This window comes from Phacochoerus africanus, chromosome 8 (genome assembly GCF_016906955.1).
Source record: "Phacochoerus africanus isolate WHEZ1 chromosome 8, ROS_Pafr_v1, whole genome shotgun sequence".
Classification (NCBI taxonomy): Eukaryota; Metazoa; Chordata; class Mammalia; order Artiodactyla; family Suidae; genus Phacochoerus; species Phacochoerus africanus.
In genome coordinates, this window is record NC_062551.1 from 125,635,072 (window position 1) to 125,662,979 (window position 27,908).

The 27,908-nt window shown below is 36.8% G+C and overlaps 1 protein-coding gene across 1 annotated transcript in view; it reads left to right on the forward strand.

Moving 5' to 3' along the window:
- PIK3C3 (phosphatidylinositol 3-kinase catalytic subunit type 3) overlaps positions 1-27,908 on the forward strand; it is a 147,594-nt gene that overhangs the window by 92,305 nt on the left and 27,381 nt on the right. The window contains exons 16-21 of the mRNA XM_047794159.1: positions 877-1,008; positions 3,577-3,705; positions 4,419-4,488; positions 6,347-6,411; positions 9,847-9,931; positions 11,056-11,130. Coding sequence (XP_047650115.1) covers positions 877-1,008; positions 3,577-3,705; positions 4,419-4,488; positions 6,347-6,411; positions 9,847-9,931; positions 11,056-11,130 — 556 coding nt within the window. The remainder of the gene's footprint in view (positions 1-876; positions 1,009-3,576; positions 3,706-4,418; positions 4,489-6,346; positions 6,412-9,846; positions 9,932-11,055; positions 11,131-27,908) is intronic.

A 27,908-nucleotide genomic window follows, 5' to 3' on the forward strand; every position in this document is an offset into this window, starting at 1 on the left:
GTCCTTTTGAAATTGAATAGATGGGCTTGGTTTAAACACTATAGATGCTGCTAAATGACAAAGCCGTTTCATCATGACTTGAATTTCTGTTTCTGTAATCTTGGTTCAGTGCAGTATGGGTGTGAACTAATAAAAAAAAATAAATGATATCTTAGAAGAAGTTTGATCAGATAAGAGTTACTGAACAGTAAAATCCTCCAAGTGAATTGAGTTTACTTTCTAAACCCAAAACATGCAGTGGAGCAGCTAATGAAATTCTTAATGAATATTTGGTAATGTAAAACTAAGCTTCAAATGAAATTATAGTTTCTCTTTGTGACTTCACAGATCCTTTGAAAATGGAAATTGAATCTTTATGTCCAACTTGAATATATTCCTGATTCTCAGTTGCAGCAAGAGCAGTGTTCCTCAACCTTGTGAAAGTCCAGCTTTTCATAGGTCAAGGAGTTGCTCCTCTTAAAGCATGTTGCTGCTTTTGTCAGGTGGATTATAAGTGCTTGCCTCTCACACATACTATCTCTATTATATTATGTTATTTTGCATATTTTATGGTGCGTTGCAGATATTTTAAAGGTAATTGAAGTTCCCCCTCTTTCGCAGTGAGTTAAGAGTGGCTCAGGTTGCTGCAGAGGCATGGGATTGATCCCAGGCCCAGCATGGTGGGTTAAAGGATCTAGTGTTGCCACAGCTACAGTGTAAGTACCAGCTGTAGCTTGGATTCAGTCTCTGGCCCAGGAATTTCCACATGCCACAGGTGTACCCCTAAAATAATAAATATAATAGTGAAGTTAATAGAATCAGTCTTTATGTCTTTACTATATATTTTTAAAACCGCTTTTCCATTTTCACTTAATACTTTCAAACTTGTTCTCCTAGAATGAGAGACTACAGGCATTGCTTGGAGACAATGAAAAGATGAACTTGTCAGATGTGGAACTTATCCCATTGCCTTTAGAACCCCAGGTGAAAATTAGAGGAATAATCCCAGAAACAGCTACATTATTCAAGGTAATTATAGTGGATCTTTAATGTATGTGATTAGACCAGAGACACTACCTCGAAAAAAGATACCTTTTTTTTTTTTTTTTTTTGGTCTTTTGTCTTTTCTCTTTTTAGGGCCACACCTGCAGCAAATGGAGGTTCCCAGGCTAGGGGTCAAGTTGGAGCTGTAGCTGCCAGCCTACACCACAGCCACAGCAACACAGGATCCTAGACTTGTCTGTGATCTACACCACAGCTCACGGCAATGCCAGATCCCTGACCCAAGGAGCAAGGCCAGGGATGAACCCACAACCTCATGGATACTAGTCAGGTTCATTAACTGCTGAGCCACAGCAGGAACTCCTAAAAAAAGATACCTTTTAATTATCAATATGTTTAAAATCTTTTTGCATTACCAATAGGCATTTTTATATGAAATGTATAAAATATTTTTATACCTCTGGGTTGTTTTTTAATCTTTAATTCTTTGAACTATTAATCAGAGCCACACCTGCTTTTTTCCATGTAAACTTTTATTTAAAAAAAAAAGTTAAATTGCAAACTTAGGCATTCAATTCACAATTTCTTAGGGTTACATGAGAGTCCCGGTTAATCTTTCAAAATTTCTCAATCTGATATCTGTTCCTATGACTTAATTTTTTTCTTTTATTCTCTCTTTAGTCCTTTATTCTGTCTTTAGCCAAAAGAAGGCATGCCAGGCCTTCTTTTGGCTGGCCACCACTTTGACAGTTAGAAAAAACTGGGGACAGCTGCCTTCTCTAAGCCTGCCGATGGGCTGAGTGTCATTATTTGTGATACATCATTATCTGCTGGGCATCATATCGAAAGGTCTCCATAGACATGGTGTTTTAGGTCTTCTGATTCTAAGGGTGGAAAGCCAGAAGTTGCTTTGGGATATTATTTTGTATCAGATAAGAAGGGGCTCATAGAACAACTTGGGTTTATAAAAAGGTAGGTAAATACAGTAAGACATAGTTCAGATTTTTTTTAAAAGGTTGTATTAAGACAACCTATGGCAGTCCAGCTTGCACAACTGAAACATAAGTTTCATAAAATAGTACTTACCCTTACTGCATGTTATAGACTCCGATAGTTTCTGTTATTTTAAAAATTATTCTATTGCATTAATTTTTAAATGTTGTTTGCAACCTATTTAATTGGTTTTAAAACTCATTATTGAATTATAACTTTCAATTTGAAAAATGCTGGTACAGGAGATTAAATGCAGATAATTCTTAGTTCATGTTTGCAGTCCACTGGATGCTAAAATATAATAAAGAACTTTGCATAAGATAGGGTTTATAACAACTGATGTTCCTTTGTGCTAGAACTCCCAGATAATACCTCCTTCTAATATTTTCATTCCCTAAAGACTAATTAAGAACAGTGACTCAAAAAGTTAGTTTTATCTTTTTTTCAAACAGATGAAGAAGAATATTTAAGACATAGATCAGGAGTTATAGGAGTAGGATATAAAATATATGATATTTTTGTTAAGTGGATTCTAGACTCATTTTTTTCCTTAATTAATTTTATAATTATGTCTTATATACACAAAGTAACTGGTCGAAAAAATATCATGGGACATCTTTTTAATTGTAACATTCAGTCCCAATTTTTTTCTTCCAGACCTTATTAAGTATGTGGACATTTTTGAAAATTCTGAGTTGGAGTTAAGGTTTAATGATTTGGGACATTTACTACATAACTAGCATAGCAATTCTTAACCATTTTGGGGTCATGGATACCTTTAAGTATCCAATGAAAGTGATGGATTGGACTCTATAGAAAGTAACCTTGTACATACAATGAAATGTCTGCACACAGTTGTAGGGGGCATCAATGAATTCTTATCTTTTTATGAGCTCCTTGGAGCTGAAAAGGTTCTAGAACCAGTTTTTGGTATTTTTAAACAGTATTTTGTAGACCTTAGTTTAAGAACCAAAGCTAGATTTCCATGGGGAATTAACCGCTTAAGGCACTGGGATTAGTGCTTAGTTTTCCTGTCAATTGCTGGTATTAGATTTCAGAAGAAATCTAAATTTCACAATCAGATCTGAATCTGAAAAGAGAAATTACAACAAAGAGCCTCCTGCTATCATTCATCTTTAGGAAGATCCCTTCCATTTGTTCTTGAACTTTTGTGAGCTAAGATACAAGGTAATTTATAAAATATATTTTTGCCTCAGGTGATAAAGGATACTGCAGATTTATGACTTAGAGTTTCAGTCTACTAGAGGTTATAAGTTAGAAACGTATATTCTTTGAAGCATCTTTGATGCCATTTCCCCCAAGATTGTATAGAAGAGTTTTCAAATATATAGCAAGGTTGAAAGACTTTCACAGTAAACAATGATAGACCTACTACTTCTATTCTGTTATAACATTTTACTCTATTTGCTTTTTCACATGTCTATTCATCCCTCTCCCTGATACTTTTTGTGCTATTATTTCTCATGGCCTGTATAAAATAAGGTTATTATAATTTGTTTTCTTTTTCAGGCTGATTTCTTTATTATAAATTTCTTCACATTTCCATCTTATATAATTCAAAAACAATGTTTTTATTCCCAGAGTGCTCTTATGCCTGCACAGTTATTCTTTAAGACTGAAGATGGAGGCAAATACCCAGTTATATTTAAACATGGGGATGATTTACGCCAAGATCAACTTATTCTCCAAATCATTTCACTCATGGACAAGGTGAACATAACTTTATGTTGGTAGGGAACATTTTTTTCATTTTAGAATCTTTGGTTTAGTGGTTATGCTGTACATGGACACAGAACTATTTGTAATATCCAGGTACAACCCTGGAAAGCTGAACAGTCTCCACTTGATCCTGAACAAATTTAGTTATTTGTACACTGCAGGATGGCTCTTATGATGAGTGTAAAATGAAACTGCATGTGTTCCTTTTTATAAACAGTTTCCCTAGTTAAGTCCTCTTAGAGTTGGATTTAATAATTTTCTTCCTTTTAGTCAATTAAATCTTCTTTTTAAAATCCCATTTCTGTCCCTGACTTTTAAAGCAACATATTTATCCTCATTTCCTTTATGACCAGAAAGGCCTACATAAATCCTCATGAAGAACCCTTTCTGTTCATTGAAAACTGACAGTGATTTGGAAAAAGATAGAAAAAAATTGGCATATCACCATATAAAGTGCTTAATCCATTTATTTTGATGATTAAAGGTAAATTACCTAATTGATAAGTAGATCTTAAAGTTTACCTTCTGAAGCTCTGTGGTATTAAACTGCTGTAATATTTGCCTGCAAAAAGTTAAATTAATTAACTTAAATCTTAATTTAAGTTTACCTTCTAAATATATTATATTAAATTGCTATAATACTTGCCTACAAAGCTGTTTCATAATAATCTTTACATTCGGTCAATATATGTTTTGATCTTAAGCTGTTGCGGAAAGAAAATCTGGATTTAAAGTTGACACCCTATAAAGTATTAGCCACTAGTACAAAACATGGTAAGTTTATTTTATAATGTGTCTAAATTTAAAATTTAGACACTAAATTTATTTCAGTGTCTAATGAGTCTGTTTTTCCTTTTTTAATTAAAAATTATTAAGAATGTCAGAGATTGAACTCATTTCAGTCTGGCCACTCCCAAAACTTTTTGATGGTTTAATTCATCTTCTCATTTTCCTCTGAGAATGATCTCGTTAAAAGTCAAATGTGCTCTTTTATGATTCTACATAAATTGATATACTAGCTTTCTTTGCCTTAGCTTAGCTTACAAGTTCTTGTATGCTGTGATATACATCTGCATCTGTCTCTCGCACCTCTCTTTTTGACATTCTCCCTCTTCTTTGGCTTAGCCATACCAGCCACTTTCCATTTTTCTCAAATGTACTATGTTCTTTTCAGCCTTCTATGATCATTATTCTTAACATCCTTTTTTCTAAAGCTTTTCTTATTAACCTTTACTATACTTTAAAACATCATTGTCCTCTGATCCCTCTTGTAACATAGGTCCCCCTATACTATTTCCTTTAATAGTACCCTTTCATTCACAGTGTTTATCCTAATAAAACTTGTAAATTTGTGAGATCTTTGAAGGAGGGGTCAAGGCTATATTTTTGCTTACCTGTCAAAGTTCATGTACATAATAGAAAAACTGTAAATATCTATTAAGTGCATTAATGCAGACTGTTCAGTATTTGTGATATAGGAATAAATGAGACATTTCTTATTGAAAGAAATATGCAGTCTCCTAATTTGCATGCAAATAATTATAATGTAAGTCTTACTAAACCCAGATTATGGTTGCTTATGATCCTGAAATAGTTTCCCTAATTCAACTTTGATTTTTTTTTCATGGATTTATAGCTTTATACTTCCTTTCTTGGACCCATACTTACCAGACTTACTTTTTTTTGTCTTTTTGCTATTTCTTGGGCCGCTCCTGCAGCATATGGAGGTTCCCAGGCTAGGGGTTGAATCGGAGCTGTAGCCACCGGCCTATGCCAGAGCCACAGCAACGCAGGATCCGAGCCATGTCTACAACCTACACCACAGCTCACGGCAACGCCGGATCGTTAACCCACTGAGCAAGGGCAGGGATCGAACCCGCAACCTCATGGTTCCTAGTCGGATTCGTTAACCACTGCGCCACGACGGGAACTCCTCTTTTTTTTTTTTTCTTTGTTCTCTTGTCTTCTGTCCTCTTCCCCCTCTTTTTGGCAATTTTAGGGACTTATACCTTCCTCTCATTTCATTTCCAGGGAATGGCAGAAGATGGAATATTACACAAAGAAAGCCAATGAATGTAATTTTAGGGTTAGATGACTGCTATTCCACAATTCCAGACTCCTCTTTTTTTTTTCTTTCTTTCTTTTTTTTTTTTTTTCAGCCACGCATGCAGCATATGGAAGTTCCCAGACTAGGGGTCAAATTGGAGCTGCAGCTGGGGCCTATGCCACAGCCACTCTTAACCCACTGAGCCACAACGAGAGTGTCTGGATTTCTTAAACTGATTTTAAATTTAAAATGCTTTTAATTGACATATGTTATAAAACTATAGAAAGAAGAAAATTTTAGGACAGGATTAAGAAGCCTAGCCTATTACTTTGTGTTCCTTGTGTATAATAATAGAAATTGGCTGAGTGACATTCAGATTGTCAGCTTAATTTTTTAAAAAAGTTTCCTTATATTTCCTGTGATGTCAATGCCAGTTATGTACTAAATATAATGTTTATAGAGCTCTATAAGCTTTTAGTCGTGTGGTGTATACATTTGCAAACAAAGATTGTTCTCAGTAGAATCTGTATTTTTTATTGTTTAACCAATAGTTATGCTTAATGCATTGCATCTATTTCTGTGTAGGCTTCATGCAGTTTATCCAGTCAGTTCCTGTTGCTGAAGTTCTTGATACAGAAGGAAGCATTCAGGTACAGTATTTATTTTAAAGGTTTATAAATTTCATGAATATATTCTTGGTATAAAAAGTTCAATCTTTATAAAAAGTGTATAAAGTTAAAAGTGAAAGTCTCTTTTAATCACCCTTCTTCCCTGAGATTGTCTTCCTTTCTTGAGAAGTAAACAATACTAACAGGTGGAAATGCTCCCATGGTAGTACACATAGATGTTTAATTCCTTAAACAATGCCTGGCATCTAATAGATCAGGGGTTAATTGGCGTACAAATTTAAATTTGTTAAAGTTTATGATTACATTATATTCCAGAATATGGAAATATTATAATTTATTTAGCCATCAATGAATATTTTAGTTCTGATTTTGTATTCATAACAGTGCTTTAGTGATATTCTCGCTCATACATGTTTTACGTAATTTTTTCTAAGACTTATCCTCTCTTCCAAACTCATCACTCTCCTTTAATATGAGAAAAGGCAAGTAGTTTCTGGGACTGTAACTCATTTTTAAAAGACCCCATGAAATAGTGTTTAATACAAAATTCTTATTGCATCTTAATAGTTTATTTTTATCTTTTAAATATAATTTTCCTGTTTTCCCTAAGAAAAATGTATGTAATTCACACAGAAAAATTGATCTGCCCCAGGTGAAAAATAATACAGAGAATGCTTGATAGAGGATATTTACTACGATGCATTTTTGTCTTTCTCAGTTTAGAGTGTCCCAGTAATTCAGTGTGGAGTTTAGATTTGCAGAAAAGCATTACTCTGGTTTCTTAGCACAGCAAGTGTTTGGTTCTTTTTGGTTTGGGGTACAGTTAATGTTTGGTGGTTGAAAGCTCAGGCTCAAAGCGTCAAACTGCCTTAGTTCAGAGTTTGGCTATGCAACTTTCTAGCCGTCTTTTGAGTGACTGCTTAACCTTTCATGCAGTAAAGAGCATAGCAGGCCTAAGGCTATTATTAGAAAGACCTACTTGCAAGGTTAGCCTTTGGGTGGTATCTGACCTTTAGTGGGAACTTGGCACTTAACTGATAAGGGTGGTCCACTTACCTAGACTGTTTTTGCAAATAATATGATTTATAGCAATGAACCTGCATGCTTCTATGATTTTGATAGTTATTGGATTAGACAGACTATGGATGGTGCTTATATGACCAGCCCCCATTAAAAACCTTGAGTGTTGAGTCTCTAATGGGCTTTCCTGATTAGTAATGTTGCATCTGTATTAAGCCTTTTTAAATTGTTCCCTATTGAAGAAAAGTAGTAAGTGTGCTCGATGTATCACCTCATAGAAGAGAGCAAAGAGGATTGTGCATAGATTTCACAGGCTTTGCCTGTGTATTTTTCCCATGCTCATCTTGATATGTATACTTTTGCTGTACCTTACTTGTGATATAACCATAAGTTGAGTCTGTAACTCCATTTAACACATCAAACCTATAAGAGGTCTAGGGGACCCCCTAACATACTTTCAAGTCTCAATTGTTGTTTTTTTAATCTCTAAAATTTGAGTAATAATTGGAGTTCCTATCATGGCACAGTGGAAACGAATTTGACTAGGAACCATGAGGTTGTGGGTTCAATCTCTGGCCTTCCTCAGTGGATTAAGAATCCGGTGTTGCTGTGAGCTGTGGTGTAGGTTGCAGATGAGGCTCGGATTCTGCGTTGCTGTGGCTGTGGTTTAGGCCAGCAGCTGTAGCTCTGATTGGACCCCTAGCCTGGGAACCTCCATATGCTGTGGGTGCAGATCTAAAAAGCAAAAAAAAAAAAATTTTGAGTAATAATTAATAGTACCTAGCTCTAGAGTTGTTCTGAAGATGACCTGAAATGTATGTAGAGCTTTAACATAGGCTCTAATTGAAGTGATTGTTTAATAAAGTTATCACTTACTGTGTTGCTCTGTGTAATTATGATTTTGTAAAATACAAACAGTGATAGTTTGTGTACTGATACTTAGTTCCACGTGTGATCTGCGTAAATAGTTTCCCTGAGTCATAGTTTATCTCATCTTCAACTTTAGTACATAATTAAAAATTGTTTTCCAAAGTAGTTGTTTTTGGAAACAACTATTTGTCATTGTTATACATCTTTGCTTAATACTGATATTGTCAAACATCTAAATTTTGGTATTTTATCATTTAGTTTTCATTTTGCTGATTATCCACAAGGTTGAGCACTTAAATATATGTATAGGCAATTTATTTCTTCTGTAAAGTGCTTAATCATATCTTCTACCCATTTCCCTATTGTGCTGTTTGTCATTTCCTTATTGATGTATGGGAGTTCTTCATATATTCTAGATATAGACTCATTGTCAAACACTTATTTTTTTTTGTAGTATGGTAGTTGTGTTTTCAAATAATATACTTCCTGTATTTTTCTTTAACATCTAGTTATAAGGAAATAGGTCCAGTTGGTAATCTAAAAAAATTAAATGCACAATTTTCTCAGTGCTTTCAGACTCTTTGGACACTCTGGTGGTTTTATTGTGCCCCTGTAATTCTTTAGTTCAGTATGCAACTTTTATATTTATCTTTCTAGCAATTTCTTCTGAATCAGAAAACTCTTACCATTGCATTCTAATTATTTTAAAAATTTTAAAATCATTTTGGAGTTCTCGTCATGGTGCAGTGGTTAACGAATCCGACTAGGAACCATGAGGTTGCGGGTTCGATCCCTGCCCTTGCTCAGTGGGTTAAGGATCTGGCCTTGCCATGAGCTGTGGTGTAGGTCACAGACGCGGCTCGGATCCCGCGTTGCTGTGGCTCTGGCATAGGCTGGCGGCTACAGCTCCGATTGGACCCCTAGCCTGGGAACCTCCATATGCCCTGGGAGCGGCCCAAGAAATGGCAAAAAGACAAAAAATAAAAAAATTTAAAATAATTTTATTGAGGAGTTCCCATTGTGGCACAGCAGAAACAAATCCGACTAGGAACCATGAGATTGTGGGTTCAATCCCTGGCCTCACTTAGTGGGTTAAGGATCCGGTGTTGCCGTAAGCTGTGGTGTAGGTCACAGATGAGGCTCAGATCTGCATTGCTGTGGCTGTGGTGTAGGCTGGCATCTACAGCTCTGATTGGACCCCTAGCCTGGAACCTCCTTATGCTGCAGGTGTGGCCCTAAAAAGACAAAAGACAAAAAAGAATAATAATAATTTTATTGAGCTTGTTAATGGTAACAGCGTTTCAGTAGCTATACTGAAATGGTAATTTTAAAAACCATGTTTTACCTATGGGATAGAAGTAGCAGCTTTTTATTTATTTATTTGTTTGTCTGTAAGCATAGTAATAAGACTGATTCTTGAGGACTGTGCTTCCTAAAGTCCACATTTTATAATTATTGACAAATTTTTAGATCAGATTCCTGTTAGTCATTGTTTATAATTTTGAAATGCCTATTTTTTTAAGAATTGTATTGATTTTATAATTATGTAAATAATTATCTGTTCAGAATTTTTTTAGAAAATATGCACCAAGTGAGAATGGTCCGAATGGAATCAGTGCTGAAGTTATGGATACTTATGTTAAAAGCTGTGGTAAGTTTTTCAAGTTACTACTTTTCATTGATAAGTTGGAGTAAAGGAAAGCAAGCCATCCTGCTATTACCCTACTCATACACGTTTAGAACATGTTTAGATTTTTTTTCTTAATCCTTTTGGGCTACAATGACAGAATGCCAGAGACTGGGTGGCTTTAAACAACAGAAATTTCTCACAGTTCTGAAGGCTGGAAATCTGACATAAGGTGCCGGCAGGGTTAGGTGAGTGCCTTCTTTGGGTCAAAGACTTGTTACTGTTCTCCACCTGGTGGGAAGGCTAGGGAGCTCTGTGGGCCCTCTTTTAAAAGTTGCTAAACACATGCATGAGGACTATAATTATTTTATACCATAATCTTGAGCATTAGGATTTCGACATGTGAATTTCGAGGGAACACATTCAGACCATTGAAGTTGTAAGTGCTGTATAAAAAAAGATATAAAGGAGTTCCCATCGTGGCGCAGTGGTTAACGAATCCAACTAGGAACCATGAGGTTGCAGGTTTGATCCCTGTCCTTGCTCAGTGGGTTAACGACCTGGCGTTGCCGTGAGCTGTGGTGTAGGTCGCAGACGCAGCTCTGATCCTCTGTTGCTGTGGCTCTGGCGTAGGCTGGCAGCTACAGTTCCAATTTGACCCCTAGCCTGGGAACCTCCATATGCCATGGGAGCGGCCCAAGAAATGGCAAAAAAAAAAAAAAGATATAAAATGTGATGAAAGAGTTCATTAATATTTTGACATAATAGTAGGAATACAGTGTAAATTCTCTTTAGTCTTTAATAGATGTATCTTTGTAATCTCTTAACTGTTCTAAAATCACAGGTCATTTCTTCCTAGAAGCTGTAATTTTCCCCTAGGTTTTCCCTGAGTTCGAGTAGCTGCAGTGAAGTAGACTATAGAATGTCTATCAGGAATAATTATGTTTTCAGTAAATCTCAAGAGCTAAGATGACAGTGCCATGTTAGGAGGTGCCTCTCATTGTATTTTATATTAGTACATATGGTCCCTTCCCAGAAGTAAGTAAGTAGAGGCATGCTTTTGTATTCAGTTTTATGTATAACCTGGTTTGCATGTGCTTTTCATAATTCTTCTCTTTCTGTTTTTTGTTTCTGAACTGTTAATGCAGCTGGATATTGCGTGATTACATATATTCTTGGAGTTGGGGACAGGCACCTGGATAATCTTTTGTTGACAAAAACAGGTAACAAATAATGGCTCCTAGTAGATATATATTTTATATGTCAGTGATTTTTATCCTGGAATCTACTTAGTAAGTAAGTTGCATAAGTGAAGATAAATCATGTCTTAAAATTCCTTTTATATGGTACAAAGGACATCTAAGTAGATATAGTACTTACTGTAGTAGAAAACCTACAGATGGTCATCTAGTCTTACTTCTTGAAATGCCTCCTATAATGAAAAGGGCATAATGTATGCAAGCAGTCCAATCTCTTACTGTATAGCTCTAGTTGGAATGTTAAAATATTCCTTCTCTTATCATTAACCTCTATCATTAATCTCTATCATTAATCTTCTCTCTCATTAACCTCTATCTTTAATTCTTTGTCTTTTCCTCTTGGAGTTACATGGAATAATCATCCTCCTTCTCCTTCCTAACTCTTTGGTCCCATGCCTTTAAACACCATTTCTGTGTAGACAGCTTTCAAACTTACTCTACTTCAGTCCACTTCATTAGCTTCAAACAAATATCCAGCTTGAAATCCTAAATATGTGGTCAGTTGTAAAAGTTGGTCCCTTCCTCCATTACCTACCTTATAATCAGCCCCTCACTTCTTTTTCCCATCTCGGTAAATAACAACATCCACTCCATTGTTCAAGCCCCAGACTTGGAAGTCATTTTTTAATCCCATTAGCTTCATCTCACATATTGAACCTATTAGTAAATCATACCTACAGCTCACCTACAACATAGGTCATGCAATTACCCCCCCCTTTCCTTTCTACTTCTATGACCCCATTTGAAGGCACCAGTATCTTTTACCCAAACTGTTTGAATAAAATCTGAACTCTTAACTCTAGCTGTTGTGGCTTGCCCACTCTGACCAGTTTGAATGTCTGAATGTAAAACCAATTCTGTTTTGGGCAAGTGCCCTTTCTGTTTCTTTTTCTTGGGAATCTCTTTGGTCAGAACTTTGCAAGTCCAACTTCGATTGGTAAGTCTGAGTTCAAATGGCATCTTTTTAGAGTAGTCTTTTCTAACTCTCTGATCTGAAATAACATGTACTTGTCACCCCACCCCTCTCTTATACTCTCTATTTATTATTGTTTTCTTTTTCTTTATAGCACTTATCACTATCTGAAGTTTAATTCACCAAATATTTATTGAGCACCTACTATTTTATAGGTCCTATTCTAGGTGCTGAGGATAACAAAATGAACAGAGCAGACAAAAAATTCTGGCCCTCAGGGAGCTTACTAACTATCATCACCATCTCCCTCAGGATGTAGGTTCCATGAGAACAGGGACCTTGTCCATCCTGTTTGCCACCATGCCTCTAGAGCCTTGAATAACACCTAACTAATGTTTTTGATAAGTCATTGTTATTAATGAATGAATATTTCTGCTCTTCTGTGTAGCCTTTTTTTCCCTCTGCCAAATAATTAAAGTTTCTTCAGCCCTCCACAGAAAATAGATTTTAAAGTACCCTTAAAACAGTCCCTCAGGTAAGGACATTATCTATTTTGTTAGTATTCCTCCAAATTTTGATACAAAGAATTTGACATAGTACATTGGGTATATATAGCCTGACTAATTATTAATACGATAACTATATTAACTCATGTAGTCTGGAATTTCATGTATTCGGTTTAAAGTTATTAGTGTGCAAAATTATCTGGTAGAATTTGTATGTGGAACCACATCTGCATCAAGGCCAGGAAATCCCTTTAATAACCAAGACTAAGGAATGTAAACAATTGTTGTGGAGGTTCTTGCCAAATATACTAATTTAAGCAAAGGATATTTATAAAACAGTATGCTGTGTTTGAAGAGAATTACAATTTGGAAAAAGTTTTCCTGTGCTGTTTTCTCAGCTCTTTTTCATTTGAATCTTTTAACCACAAGAATCAAACTACCAAAGTAATTCCATTTGTTTTTATATTTTGATCACTTATAATCACAATAGAATTCTTTAATGTATAGAGTAGCATTACATCTATAATGTTCACAGATCTTATTTATCTCTTTTGGAAATTAATATAATAATAGACTTTTTTCTGTTGGACTTTGAGAAATGCTGTATCTTCTGGGTGTCAGCATGTATTGATGTGGATACTTTAAGAGTAAGATTTCTAAAAAAAATCTACCTAATACTTTTCTGTCCCAGGTCAGAGATAGTTGTTTTATGGAAATTGAATTGTAAAATTTCACAAACAGGTTTTAAGCTCTTTGTCACCAGTTTTCCACTAGAGGGTACTCCAAATTTTTTTTGAAGAACAAAATCTTAACCTAAAATGTGGTAGATAACAGGCACATTCTCTTTGTGTTATTTTTTCACTCCTACTTTTTAATTATTCCATCCTTTATATCGTACGCTTACATTTTAAATCTTCCTCACTAGGACAGATGTTTCCAATTTTCAGGTTTAGTTTGAATAAAATTGGATTATTTAAGGAAAGACCAGTTATATCAAGACAAATGGAAGTATAAATATTCCTCAATTTCTAGAAATTTTTAGTGATTTATTTTAAAATTTCTTGGGTCACAGTCATTTTTTACTAACAATCCCTATTTCAGAGCAGTTTCAAGTTGTATTAATTACATATGTTGTAATTGGACTTTGTATAGTGTAGAAAACTATTATATATTTAAAGTGAATCTTGAATGTGTTTCATTGCAGGAAATAGATTTCAATGCTGTACTTAAAAAATGCCTTGAATGTCATGAAGCATCTTCCATTGTTTATTTTGAATCCGTTGTGCCTTCAATACATAGATATTAAAAATTTAGAACTTTAGATTCTCTTATATAGCTCCCAGTCTCTTAGTGTTGATGGGGCATTTTTTAAAATGATAAATAGCATTTCTTCCATTATTCAAAATAAAATATCTTTTATCTTCTATTCTCACCCACCAGGTTGGGTAGATTTAGATGGAATTAGAATTATAATCAGAGTTATACTGATTTATTTGTGCTCAGTTACCTGGTTTGAGGAGTGGAAAATAGAGGAAGGAGACACCCAGATTTCACTTCAGTTGGTTTTTGAGGAATTCTCCGTGAATGCACTGTTTTGCCTATAAACATAGTTGTGACAGAAAAGTGTCAGACTAAGAACTTAAGGAATGTGTAGAGGAAACTGTTTTACTGCATATAGAGAATTTCAAAATCTGTGCAGTGGTAATGTGCAATAATGTAAAATTATAAGTCTGAAATTTAGATTTCCCAGAATTTTTTTTTTTTTTTTTTTTTTGCCCATGCTTTAGCAGGTGTGATGCTTTTAGCTTGGCTGGAGTTTCCTCAGCTTGTGCACCAGAGGGCGTTGTGTATCCACCACAAATGTAAAAGTCTGGAAATTCCTTTGTGTCAGTGTATCGTCATGTCAATTAAAATGTTTTCTTCAAGCATATTTGAGTTAAATGATACTTCACTTACTAATGCACTAATTAATATTAATTGGCCAAGAAACTACACAATTTAAGCTGTGATATGAGATTGGAAAAAATGTGAATTTTTTTCAGAGTTGCTGTCCTTTGAAGAAGCTTTAAGAAGTTTATTCAGGGTAATTCATTTGTGGCAGGATTCAAATGAAATATGACTTGAGTTTAATGTCAACTCTTTGGAGAAAGTTTTGTTTTTTTATTTTTGAGAATTTGAGAGGGGAAAAAAAGGACCAGTAGAACTGAAAAACATGTTGTTTGTTTATGGTATAGAGACTTTGTAATATAATTAACCTATAAAATTAATATGTAAATAACTGAAAAGTATTCCCCAAAATAGAAGCAGTGTCTGTAGCAAGGTCCTAAAGATGGCCTTGTTAAACCTGGGGTTATCCATTTATATAAATAGTAGAGAAGGGGTAGCTTTTTTGTCCGTCCTGGCATTTCAGAGGAATAAGTACCCTTTGAGCCTTTTCTCAGAAAGCTTAGAGCAAAGAAATAGTCATTTTTATACTAACTGCACATTTTTTCAGTACATCTCCTCTTCTGATCTTTATCATTCTTCAATTTTATGTTCAGTTGATTCACTTCCCTTTTTAATTCTGAGGAACAGTCTCACATAGGAATTAATATGTCAGGCTCTAAAATCAAATTATTTGGGCTTAAATTGTCCCTCCACCATTGGGTGACAGAGTAAGTTATCTGATATATCTGTGTTTCAGTCTCTTCTTTTTCTCTTTTTTTAAGGGTAATATTTATTGGAAAAATGAAAATAAGAGGGGAAATAATCATATAGCTTCACCAGGCATTTTACATAGTTTAATTTCTTATCACATCAGATCCTAACTATATGTACAAAGAAGTGAGGCAAAAAAAAGTTAGATAAATTGTTCAAGGCCATGCAGAATTGGTCTGAATCCAGGTTTTCCTGCTTCCAAAACATATTATGCTATACCCCCTGTGTGTTACTTACTAGGTTCTGTAAGTCAGTATCTCCTTCTGAATGTGTGAATAATAATAGAACTTCTCTGGCAGTGTGAGGGTGGAATGACTTAATATGGTGAAATCGTGTGGTACTGAGCACATCGTAAAAATTCCTTAAGGGCTGACTATTGCGGTTTTGTTTGTTTATTTTACCACCAGGAAATAAGAATGCCTTCCTTTTAAAGCTTATATATTTGTTATTTGGAATCATAATTTTAGAGATAACAAAATGGTATATTTCGAAAAAAATTTCCATTCTAAATCTAAACCTCCTATAAGTTATTGCCCTCTAAATTCTCTTGAGTGACATATTATTTCAGTAGAATAGAAAGATTTATGAAAGAGTCAATTTACTCAGTGATTTAATATTATCCTTTCTGTTTTATTTTTTTCATTTATAATGATATTTATTTTTTCTGTTATAGCTTATTTATGGTATTCTATCAATTTTCTACTGTATAACAAGGTGACCCAGTTACTCATACATGTATACATTCTTTTTTCTCATATTATCATGCTCCATAAGTGATGAGACATAGTTCCCAGTGCTGTACAGCAGGATCTCATTGCTTATTCATTCCAAAGGCAATAGTTTGCATCTATTAACCCCATATTCCTAATCCGTCCCACTCCTTCCCCTCCCCCACCCCCTTAGCAACCACAAGTCTGTTTTCCATGTCAATGATTTTCTTTTCTGTGGAAAGTTTCATTTGTGCTGTATATCAGATTCCAGATATAAGTGATACCATAGGGTATTTGTCTTTCTGTCTGACTTACTTCTCTTAGTATGAGAGTCTCTAGTTCTTTCCATATTACTGCAAATGGCATTATTTTGTTCATTTTAATGGCTGATAGTATTCCATTGTGTATGTATACCACATCTTCCTAATCCAATCATCTGTTGATGGACATTTGGGTTGTTTCCATGTCTTGGCTATTGTGAATAGTGCTAGAATGTATATGCAGGTGCATGTGTCTTTTTCAAGGAAAGTTTTGTCTGGATATATGCCAAGGGTGGGATTGCAGGGTCATATGGTATTTCTATATATAGTTTTCTAAGGTACCTCCATACTGATCTCCATAGTGGTTGTACCAGCTTACATTCCCACCAACAGTGCAGGAGGGTTCCCCTTTCTGAACACCCTCTTCAGCACTTGTTATTTGTGGACTTATTAATGATGGCCATTCTGACTGGTGTGAGGTGGTATCTCATGGCAGTTTTGATTTGATTTTTCTCTAATTATCAGGGATATTGAGCATTTTTTCATGTGTTTGCTGGCCATCTGTATATCTTCCTTGGAGAACAGTCTATTTAGGTCTTTTGCCCATTTTTCAATTGGGTTGTTGGCTTTTTTGCTGTTGAGTTGTATAAGTTGCTTGCATATTTTAGAGATTAAGCCCTTGTCAGGTGCATCGTTTGAGACTATTTTCTCCCATTTTGTAAGTTGTCTTTTTGGTTTTTTTTGTGATTTCCTTTGCTGTGCAAAAGCTTGTCAGTTTGATTAGATTCCACTGGTTTATTTTGCTTTTATTTCTGTTGCTTTGGGAGACTGACCTGAGGAAACATTTGTAAGGTCATGTCAGAGAATGCTTTGCCTATGTTCTCTTATAGGAGTTTAATGGTGTCTTGTCTTACAGTTAACTGTTTAAGCCATTTTGAATTTATTTTCATGCATGGTGTGAGGGTGTGTTCTAGTTTAATTGATTTATATGTGGCTGTCCAGATTTCCCAGTAGTGCTTGCTGAAAATACTGTCTTTTCCCCATTTTATATTCTTCCCTCCTTTGTCGAAGATTAATTGACTATAGGTGTCTGGATTTATTTCTGGGTTCTCTATTCTGTTCCATTGGTCTGCATGTCTGTTTTGGTACAAGTACAACATCGTCTTGATGACTCTGGCTTTGTAATATTGCCTAAAGTCTGGGAGAAATATGCCTCCTGCTTGGTTTTTGTCCTCAGAATTGCTTTGGCAATTCTGGGTCTTTTGTGGTTCCATGTAAATTTTTGGATTGTTTCTTCTAGTTCTTTGAAAAATGTCATGGGTAATTTGATAGGGATTGAATTGAATCTGTAGGATTGCTTTTTTTACAATATTAATTTTTCCAACCCAGGAGCATGGAATAGCTTTCCATTTCTTTACATCTTGTTTAATTTCCTTGATTAATGTTTTATAGTTCTCAGTGTATAAGTCTTTTACCTCCTTGGTCAGGTGTTTTCTCAGGTATTTGATTTTGGGGGAATGCAATTTTAAAAGGTATTGTATTTTTGTATTCCTCTTCTAATATTTCATTGTTAGTATATAGAAATGCGACTGATTTCTGAATGTTAATCTTATATCCTTCTACTTTGCTGAATTTGTTGATCAGTTCAGGTAGTTTTGGGGTTGAGTCCTTAGGGTTTTCTATATCTTGTGATCTGCATGCAGTGACAATTTTACCTCTTCTCTTATTTCTTTTGTTGTCTGATTGCTGTGGCTAGGACTTCCAACACTATGCTGAATAAAAGTGGTGCGCGTGGGCAGCCTTTTCTTGTTCCAGATTTTAGTGGGAAGGTTTTCAGCTTTTCTCCATCGAGTATTATTTGCTCTGGGTTTGTCATTAATGGCTTTAATTATGCTAAGGTATGTTCCCTCTATACCCACTTTGCTAAGAGTTTTTGTCATGAATGGATGTGGGACTTTGTCAGATTCTTTCTCTGCACCTATTGAGATGATCATGTGGGTTTTGACTTCTTTTTTGGTTAATGTGGTGTATAATGTTGATTGATTTGCGTATGTTGAACCATCCTTGTGAACATGGGATGAATCCCATGTGGTCATGGTGTATGATCTTTTTGATATGTTGTTGGATTCGCTTGGCTAAGATTTTGAGAATTTTTGCATCCATAATTCGTCAAGGATAATTGGCCTGTAGTTTTTCTTTTTTGGTGGTATCTTTGTCTCATTTTGGAATTAGGGTGATGATGGTATCATAGAATGGCTTTGGGAGTGTTCCTTCTTCAAATTTTTGGAAAACTTTAAGGAGTATGGGCATCAGTTCCTCTTTGTATGTTTGGTAGAATTCACCTGTGAAGCCATCTGCTCCTGGACTTTTATATGTAGGGAGTGTTTTTGTGACATATTCAATTCCATTTCTAGTGATCCTTCTGTTCAGTTGATCTGTTTCTTCTTGATTCGATTTTGGCAGACTGTAAGTCTCTAGAAAGTTGTCCATTTTTTCTAGGTTGTCAAATTTGTTGGCATACAGTTGTTCATAGTATTCCCTTTTGTTTTTTTGTATTTCTGCAATATCCTCTGTGATTTCTCCTTTTTCATTCCTTATTTTGTTTATTTGGGTTTTTTCTCTCTTCTTCTTGGTGAGTCTGGCTTGAGGTTTGTCAATTTTGTTTACCTTTTCAAAGAACCAGCTCTTGCTTTTATTGATTTTTTTCTATTGTTTTTTGAATCTCTATTTTATTGATTTCCTCTCTGATCTTTATGATTTACTTTCTTCTGCTGACTTTAGTTTTTGTTGTTGTTGTTGTTGTTCTTTTTCTAATTCATTTAGGTGGTAGGTTAAGTTGTCAGTTTGAGATTTTTCTTCTTTTTTGAGCAAGGCCTATATTGCTATGAATTTCCCTCTGAGCACTTCTTTTGCAGCACCCCATTGATTTTGAGTGGTTGTGTCTTCATTATCATTTGTCTTGAGGTATTTTTAAATTTCCTTCTTGATTTCCTCATTGACCCATTGGTTTCTTTAGTAGCATGTTGTTTAGTCTCCATGTAGTTTGTTTTTTCTCATTTTTTTTTCCTGTGGTTGATTTCTAGTTTCATGCAGTTGTGATCAGAAAAGCTACCTGATATGATTTCTATACTCTTAAATTTGTTGAGGTTAGCTTCATGCCCCAGTATGTGATCAATCCTTTAGAATGTTCCATGTGCACTAGAGAAGAATGTATATTCTGATTTTTTTGGATGTAATGTCCTAAAACTTTTCTGTTTTGTCTTTTATTATCTCTATTGACTTTTGATTTTCTGTCTAGAGGATCTGTCCATTGATATGAGTGGGGTGTTAAAGTGTCCTACTATGATTGTACTCCCATCAGTTTCTCCTTTTATGTATGTTAGTATTTGTTGTCAGTATCTGGGTGCTTCTATATTAGGAGCGTATGTATTGGTGATTGTAATATCCTCTTCTTGAATGGATCCTTTAATCATTAAGTAGTGTCCTTTTTCCTTATGCCCTTTGTTTTAAAGTCTATTTTGTCTGATGCGAGTATTGCAACACCTGCTTTCCTGTCTTGTCCATTAACATGAAACATCTTTTCCCATCCCCTCACTTCAACCTGTATGTTTTCTTTCTCCTAAGGTGAGTCTCTGGTAGAGAGCAGATTGTAGGTTTTTGCTTTTTTATCCAGTCTGCCACTCTGTGTCTTGATTGGAGCATTCAGCCCATTGACATTTAAGGTAATTATTGATAGATATGTATTTATTGCCATTTTAAACCTTGTTTTCCAGGTGATTCTATGTTTCTCCTTTCTTCCTTTTCTTTTTTGGTTGGATGGTTTCCATTTATTTTATGCTTGAGTACTTTTATTTTTAGTTTTTGGGAATGTAGTGTTGGTTTTGATTTGTGGCTGCCCTGTTTTTTTTATATTAGCCCCTTCCTGTATGTGCTTTCTTTAGCCTGATACTCATGTAGGCTTAAACACATTATTAAAATTAAAAAAAAAAGAATCTATATTTCTGACTTTCCTTCCCCACATTGTATGATTTTGATGTCTTTTTTTAACATTTTCATGTTTAGATCTCTATGCTGACTTATTTAAGTGACTGCTTTTCAATTGTGATTTCCTCTATCCTATTCCTTCTTTTTTTTTCAATTTAGAAGAGCCTTTCAGTATTTCTTTCAGAATGGGTTTAGTATTGCTGTACTCTTAGCTTTTGTTTGTTGGAGAAATTCTTTACTCCCCCTTCTATTTTAAATGATATTCTTGCTGGATAGAGTATTCTAGGTTGCTAGGTTTTTCCTTTCAGAACTTTAAATATATCTTACCACTCCCATCTGTCCTGTAGTGTTTCTGCAGAGAAATCAGCTGATAGCTTTATGTGGGTTCCCTTATAATTAACACTTTGCTTTTCTCTTGCTGCCTTTAGAATCTTCTTTTTATCTTTAACTTTTTCCATTTGTATTATAATATATCTTGGTGTGGGCCTATTTGGGTTCAACTTGTTTGGGGCCCTCTGTGATTCCTATATCTTGATATCAATTTTTTTGTCAATTTTGTTTACCTTTTCTAAAGTTCCCTTTAGATTTGGAAAGTTTTCAGCTTTCAAAATATAATTTCTTAAATATATTTTCAATTCCCTTTTCTTTTTCTTCTTCTTCTGTAATTCCTACTATGTGTTGACTGGTCTGCTTTAAATTATCCCATAGATCTCTTATACTGCTTTCATGTTTTTTCATTTGGTTTTCTGTCTGCTGTCCTGATTCAGTTATTTCCATTATTCTATCTTCCAAGTCATTAATTTGTTCCTCTGCATTATTCATTCTGCTGTTTAGTGCCTTTAGCTCAATTTGTGTCTCTGCAAATGAATTTTTATAATTTTTTATGTTCTTCCTTATATTTTCTAGTTCCTTTCTAAAGGAATCTGCACTACTGTTCACATCTGCTCTTAATTCTTGATATTCAGTCTTAATTCCTTCAGTATTTTCACTACCTTCCTTTTGAACTCAGTGTCTGTCAGACTACAGAGGTCTCTTTCATTGTTTGCTGCTTCATGTGAATTCTGTTCTTTTAACTGGGAATGGTTCCATATCTTGCTAATGTTCTTCTTTTTCTGTGAGTTTAGGGAAGCCAAACTGTATGTAGCCTTGGAGGGCTACTTCTACACAAGAGAGCCCCTTTGTATTTTATGTGGGGTTACTTTTTATTTTTGGTGTAGAAGTTTGATTATTTGCTATCTCTTTCTTCAGTGTGAGCAGGCTGTTATCCCCAGGGTACTGAGTGTGTTTTCAGGGAGAAGGAGGCAGTGGGTAGGGCTAGTAGTCAGTTCCTGGCTGCTGGGCTCTTAACAGCAGCAAGGACCTACAGGAGGGTAGTACAGGCCACTCCTAGTTGTAGGGCCCTGGGAAATGGTAATGAGACTTAAGCAGCTTTACAAGGTGCCCAGAGAATTTTGCAGTGGAAGCAGCAGGATGTGTGAGTTCCCAGGGAAGTGAGAGCAACCACAGGTAGTTTTTGATTGCAATGCCCTCCTCGGAAGTGATTGGAGCAGCAAGTGGTGCCTGTTCAGGGACCCTTAGTGGTAGTGGGCCATGACCGTCTCTGGAGTCAGCGATAACTGCAGTGGTTTGCCCCCGCCACCTGCAGTCCATTCAAGAATCATCCCATCTCACTTAGGCCACACAGGAGGTGCAGCACAGGCTACTCCTAGTTGCAGGATCCTGGGAAGTGACAGAGATCAACTGTGCGGTCACTGCCCAGAGTATTTGGCAGTGGAAGTAACAGGGCCATTGTGCTCCCAGGGTGGGAGAGCAACAAACAGGTGGTATTCCATCACAGTGCCCTCCTCTGTGGTACCCTTGAGGTGATTGGGGCAACAAGTGGTGCTTGTTCACGGATTCCTAGTGGTGGTGGGCCACGCCCACCTCTGGAGTCAAAAATAACTGCAGTGGTTTGCCCCCACCACCTGCAGATCATGCAAGAAGCACCGTGCAGGAGGTGCTGTACCAGCTGCTCCTATTTGTAGAGTCTTGGGAAAGGACAGTGATCAAGCATCTGTGCGCTGCCCAGAGTATTTGGCATTGGCAGCTGCAGGGCGGGTGTGTTCTCAGGAGGTTGAGAGCAACAACATGTGCTGCTTGGTTGCAGTGCTCTCTTTTGTTTTTTTGTTTTTTTTGGCCTATCCCTGAGGTGACTGGGGTCACAGGTGGAGCCCACTCACAGTCCCCCACGACCGCCATGGTCCGTTCCTGCTGCCTGTAGATCACATGAGAGGCACCATGTTGAACTTAGTGCCATGCTTCCCTTAGCCCACACAAGAGGTTCCTGGCCACCATAGCCTGAACCAGAAGGACCTGGTCTCCCGTAGCCTGTGCAAGTGGCTTCTCCCCACCGGTAGCCTGTGCCGGAAGCACCCCATCCTCTGAGCCTATGCGCCCGTGTGGGCAGGGAAATTCCTATGGCGGTCCACCCCTCCTCCTCTCTCCTTCCACCTTGCTTCTCTTGCGGGCCCAGACCTTCTCCTGGATTCCCTTTGCCATGGCATTTCACTCCCCAGCCCATAACACACCACATCTCCGCCCATGGCACACTGCTCTTTAGCCCCTCAGGCTGTCCAAACACAGCTAACCCTAGTCCTCTTCCCAGGAATGACCTCCAGAGCCTAAGCCTCAACACCCACCAGAGTATCTCAGGCTGTGGTATCTGGGGCAGTGGTGCAAATGGTCTGTGCTGCTCTCACTCTACTTTGTCCTCAGTTCAGCTGCTGCGCTTTTCTCGGAGATTTTGAGGTCCCTCTGTCTTGGCTGATCTCCCAGTAGGTTAGGTGGCTTCCCAGGGTGTGGGTTCCTTTTCTCCTACACAGCTCCCTCTCAGGAATGCTAGTCCCGTCCTGATTCCTTTTCTCTCTCTCTTTCTTTTGTTCTGCCCAGTTATGTCAAGGGTTTCTTGCCCCTTTTGGAGGTGTAGATAAGATGGTGTACAACAGTAGATGTTCCGTGCGAGTCATTTTTACATGCAGATGTGTTTTTTTGATGTGTTTGTGGGAGAAGGTGAGTGCGACCTCTTACTCCTCTGCCATCTTTATCCATCCCCTTCCTTTCTGTGTTTTAGGTAAATTGTAATATTTTTTAAATAAATATGATTTTAAAATGTTTCGTCAGGGCATGTAATGGTTGTTCATGACACTCAGAATCTTACATGGGAAGAACTTAGTTACTGTTTGAATGGTGATACTTTCTCGGCTATTTGTATTTAGTTTATTCAGACTAATACAATTGGGGGATTAAATACACTGTAAAATCTAAAACTATAAATTTATATTCCTAATATGCTTATTTATTCTCTGGAACATGAGAGAAAAAAGTATAAAACGTTTTGTGCACCCAGCAAGTGCTTTCAGAATAAATAAATGAACCAGATGTTTTCATCTTGTCTGTCTTTGGGGTTTCAGAAAAATCTGTTTCCTGTGAAAACTTATTAATCCTATAGATTATGGACATACTATCTTTTCCAATTTGATTTGTGTTTCTCACTTGCTATGTGCAAAAGAGAACTAAGCACCTAAGACCTTCCCTTTTTATCTATAGATTTTTTCTTAGTCTTGTCTTTATTGATCATTTTTAAGATGTTTAAATAATGAGGACCTTTTTTTTTTTTTTGGACTGCACCTGCAGCATGTAGAAGTTCCTGGGCTAGGGATTGAATCTGATCCACAGCTGCAACCTACACCAAAGCTTTGACAATGACAGATCCTTTACCCATTGTGTTGGGCTGGGAATCAACCCTGCATCCCTGGAGAGACAATACAGATTGTGAACCCACTGCATTACAGTAGGAACTCAATTTTTTTTTTTTTTTTAATGAGGACTTGTCTTTATCTGAATAGTTTTCTTTTTAGACATTATTTAAAATCTGATCATTTTAAAGTTTCTTAAATATTCAGAATCAAGAAGTCAGTCTTTTTTATGTTTACTGAAACCTATTGTTGACTGAAAAAAATCTACAGCCTGAAAGTTGAGAAGTTCCTGTTGTGACTCAGCGGGTTAAGAACCTGACATAATGTCTGTGAGGATGTTGGTTTGATCCCTGGCCTCACTCAGTAGGTTAAGGATCCAGCCAGCATTGCTACAGGCTGTGTTGTAGGTCCCAGATACAGCTCAGATCTGACATGGCTGTGGATGTGGCATAAGCCAGCAGCTACGGCTCCAATTCCACCCTTAGCCTGGGAACTTCCATATGCTTCAGGTGCAGCGCTAAAAAGAAAAGAGAAAAAAAAAAGTTGAGAATTATGTTTTATTTGGTGGACAAAACTGAGGACTTAAACCCAGGGTGCAGCCTCTCAGGTAGTTCTGAGAGACTGCTCCAAAGAGGTAAGGGAGGAGCAGGATATACAGGGGTTTTTGCAACAAATACCAGGTAGTTGGAGCATTAAAAGTTTACCATTAATGAAAGAAAACTGAATATCTCAAGATAATGAATTTAGCACTTTTCTATGTATGAGAAGATGCAGGAGTCTGGACTCATTGAAATCATTCCTTGGATATATGCACCTTATTTACCTAGGGCCACTATCCTATTCTTTCCCAAACTGAGTCCCATCAGAGTGCACTGTTGGGGGTGGCTTCAGTGACTGAGGGCTTGGCAGAGGGCAGCCCCTTTGTCTCCATCCTAATTTCCCTCAGGGCTCACAGTCTGTGGGAGCAGCTATAGTGGCTTGAAGTGGCTTGATGGCTGCAACATCCTTTGTTTACTGATATGGCAGGCAACATTTTTGTTATCCTAAAAATTGTTAAGTTTTCGTAAAGCGTACTTTTTTTTTTTTTAAGTTTGTGAAGGACATTGTTTCTTCTCGTTAGAAACAATAAAAAATGATAAAAGGCTACCTCTTTGTACCTAAGGAGTTGGAGTTACTTCATGGAGAGAGTAACTTAGACAGGGTCATGAAGAATGTGTTAGATGTGTATGGGATGCAAATGGAGAAAAGCACATATTTCAGTAAAATACCCAGAAGCTGAAATAAGCACTGCAGTGCCTTTGCAGGTAATATATAGGCTGGTTAGAGAAATTTGAAGTCAGACTATGGAGGGAAATAAATCTATTTCCTTTTGGCTCACCTTTTATGTGGAAAGGCTTCAATTCAGTCACTGAAGTAAAAACTGTATCCTAATGTATAGTAAATTTTTTAATGTAAGTTTTATCAGGTGAGATATTCCTTAATGCTAGGTAGATACTGTTTTGCTTTGAAATGAGTAATTTGGGGAGAGGGTTACACTTTAATGTATTTTAAAGCATTCAAAGTTTGATAAATTATTTAAAAATTGTTTTTAGAAAGTTCCCTTGTGCCACAGTGGTTTAAGGATCCTTGTGGTGCAGTCCAGGTTTGATCCCTAGCGCAGGAACTTCCACGCGCCACGCATGTATAGCTGATGAGGAGGGAATTGTTTTTACAGTAACCCCTAGAACAAAAAATATTTGCTGTTTGTTTGTTTGTTTTTTTAGGGCTTCGCCTGAGGCACATGATAGTTCCTGGGGCTAGGGGTGAAATCTGAGCTGCATCAGCTGCCTGCCGGCCTGTGCACAGCAGTGCTGGATCTGAGCTGCATCTGTGCTTGTGGCAATGCTAGATCCTTAATGCACTGAGCAAGATCAGGGATCAAACCCACATCCTCACAGACACTATGTTAGGTTTTTAACCCACTGAGCCACAATGGGAGCACCTCAAATTTTAGCTTAATGGGGTTGAACAACACAGGGAAACTATAACCATTAGTCTAAATGAGTTTTAATTCATTTATGTGATCTATCTTGCCACTGTCTCCTGCATGATGACCTAACTGAAACCAAGAGTTGTATTAGTCAGTATTAAGTAGATCAGAAGTCCTCAAGCTTCTGAGTGTATCAGTCACCTGGAGAGCCATTTAACTTACAGACTGCTGGGCTTCAGGCTCAGTTTCTGATTCAGTAGGTATGGTAGGGCCTAAGAATTTGTTTAATAGTGAAGAAAACTCAGTAATGTAACCAGATACAGGTTTGGCCACTTGCTACTCAACAGCCAGTAAATTGAGGGGCAAGCTTCAGTAGAGAAGAAAGATGATTTTTTTCAGAAAAGCTGGCAATCTGGAGAGAAGGTGGAATCTTATCCAGAGACCAACTTTGAAGATTCTGCTCAGCTATGACAATTTTTAAAGGGAAAAGGGGGAAACAATCTCAGTTAATTTTTAAGGCAGGAAGTCAGATTTTTCATCGTTTTTCCATTGAAGGCAGACCTGCTTACTTTTTGTGATCTTCCTAGGGATGCTGTCTTGCTCACCTGATCTGCCTGAAATTGAATGTTCTTTTGCCCATGTGGTCTGCCTGTGCCTAAGGGGTTCACCTGCAGATTTACTAAGGGGAAACCAGGGATAGAGTCAGTTATTCTTTAACTATTTAATTCTTCATTCTCATTCCTTTTGATCCAGAAAAGGAATCAACAGGTTAGGTAAGGTGTTGTATATATTTAGAAAAGCAGAAATCAGAAGCTAAGTTAAATGTTGCCTTAGGTCCTCATCCTTATGATTAAGGTCAAAGGAAAACACGGATGAACAAACAGAAAAGGGGCAAAAGAATTGTTTACAGTAATTCTCTGAAAAGGTTATTAAGATTCTTCCTGTCTTCCAAAGTCCATATCTGTTCAGAGCTTTGGTTCTTATACTTTAGTCAAAACAATAAATCATAATTGATTGTAAAAAGCAGCAAATGTGAGAATCCAGCTTCTCCCATTAAGCCAGACATGAAAAAGGCAGACATGTAAGGCAGTGCCACTCTTCTCGTTAAATTGTATTTTGTTTTAGAAAACAGTCATTATTCATAAAAAGTTATATTAAAATGTTATTGACTTCTGGAGTTCCCATCATGGCTCAGCGGTAATGAACCCAGCTAGTATCCATGAGGATTCGGGTTCGATCCCTGGCCTCGCTCAGTGGGTTGCTGTGAACCCTAGTGTAGGTCACAGACACAGCTCAGATCTGGCGTTTCTGTGGCTGTGGCATAGGCTGGCAGCTACAGTTCCGATTGGACCTCTAGCCTGGGAACTTCCATATATCTCAGGTGCAGCCCTTAAAAAAAAAGGCAAAAAAAGTGTTATTGACTTGTTATTTTTAAGTTAATTAATATTTTTAAGGTCTCAATTTTAATTTCAAATGCAATAAATATCAGTAATGTTAAGCCCACCAAGACTTATGGGGGATCCTCAGTAATTTTTAAGAGCATAAAGAGTCCTGAGACCAAGATTGTTTAGAATTGCTTTTTTTTTTTTTGTCTTTTTGCTATTTCTTGGGCCGCTCCCGCGGCATATGGAGGTTCCCAGGCTAGGAGTCCAATCGGAGCTGTGGCCACTGGCCTGCGCCAGAGCCACAGCAACGCAGGATCCGAGCCGCGTCTGCAAACTACACCACAGCTCACGGCAACGCCGGATCGTTAACCCACTGAGCAAGCGCAGGGATCGAACCCAAAACCTCATGGTTCCTAGTCGGATTCGTTAACCACTGCGCCACGACGGGAACTACAGAATTGCTTTTTGAAGGCCATTGTTTTTCATCTTCAAAGGGTTACTGTTCTGCTTTAGGCAATAAAATAGTTGTCTAGAAGAAAAGAGTCTTTCAGAGAAAAAAATACTGTGGTTTTCATGACTAGGAA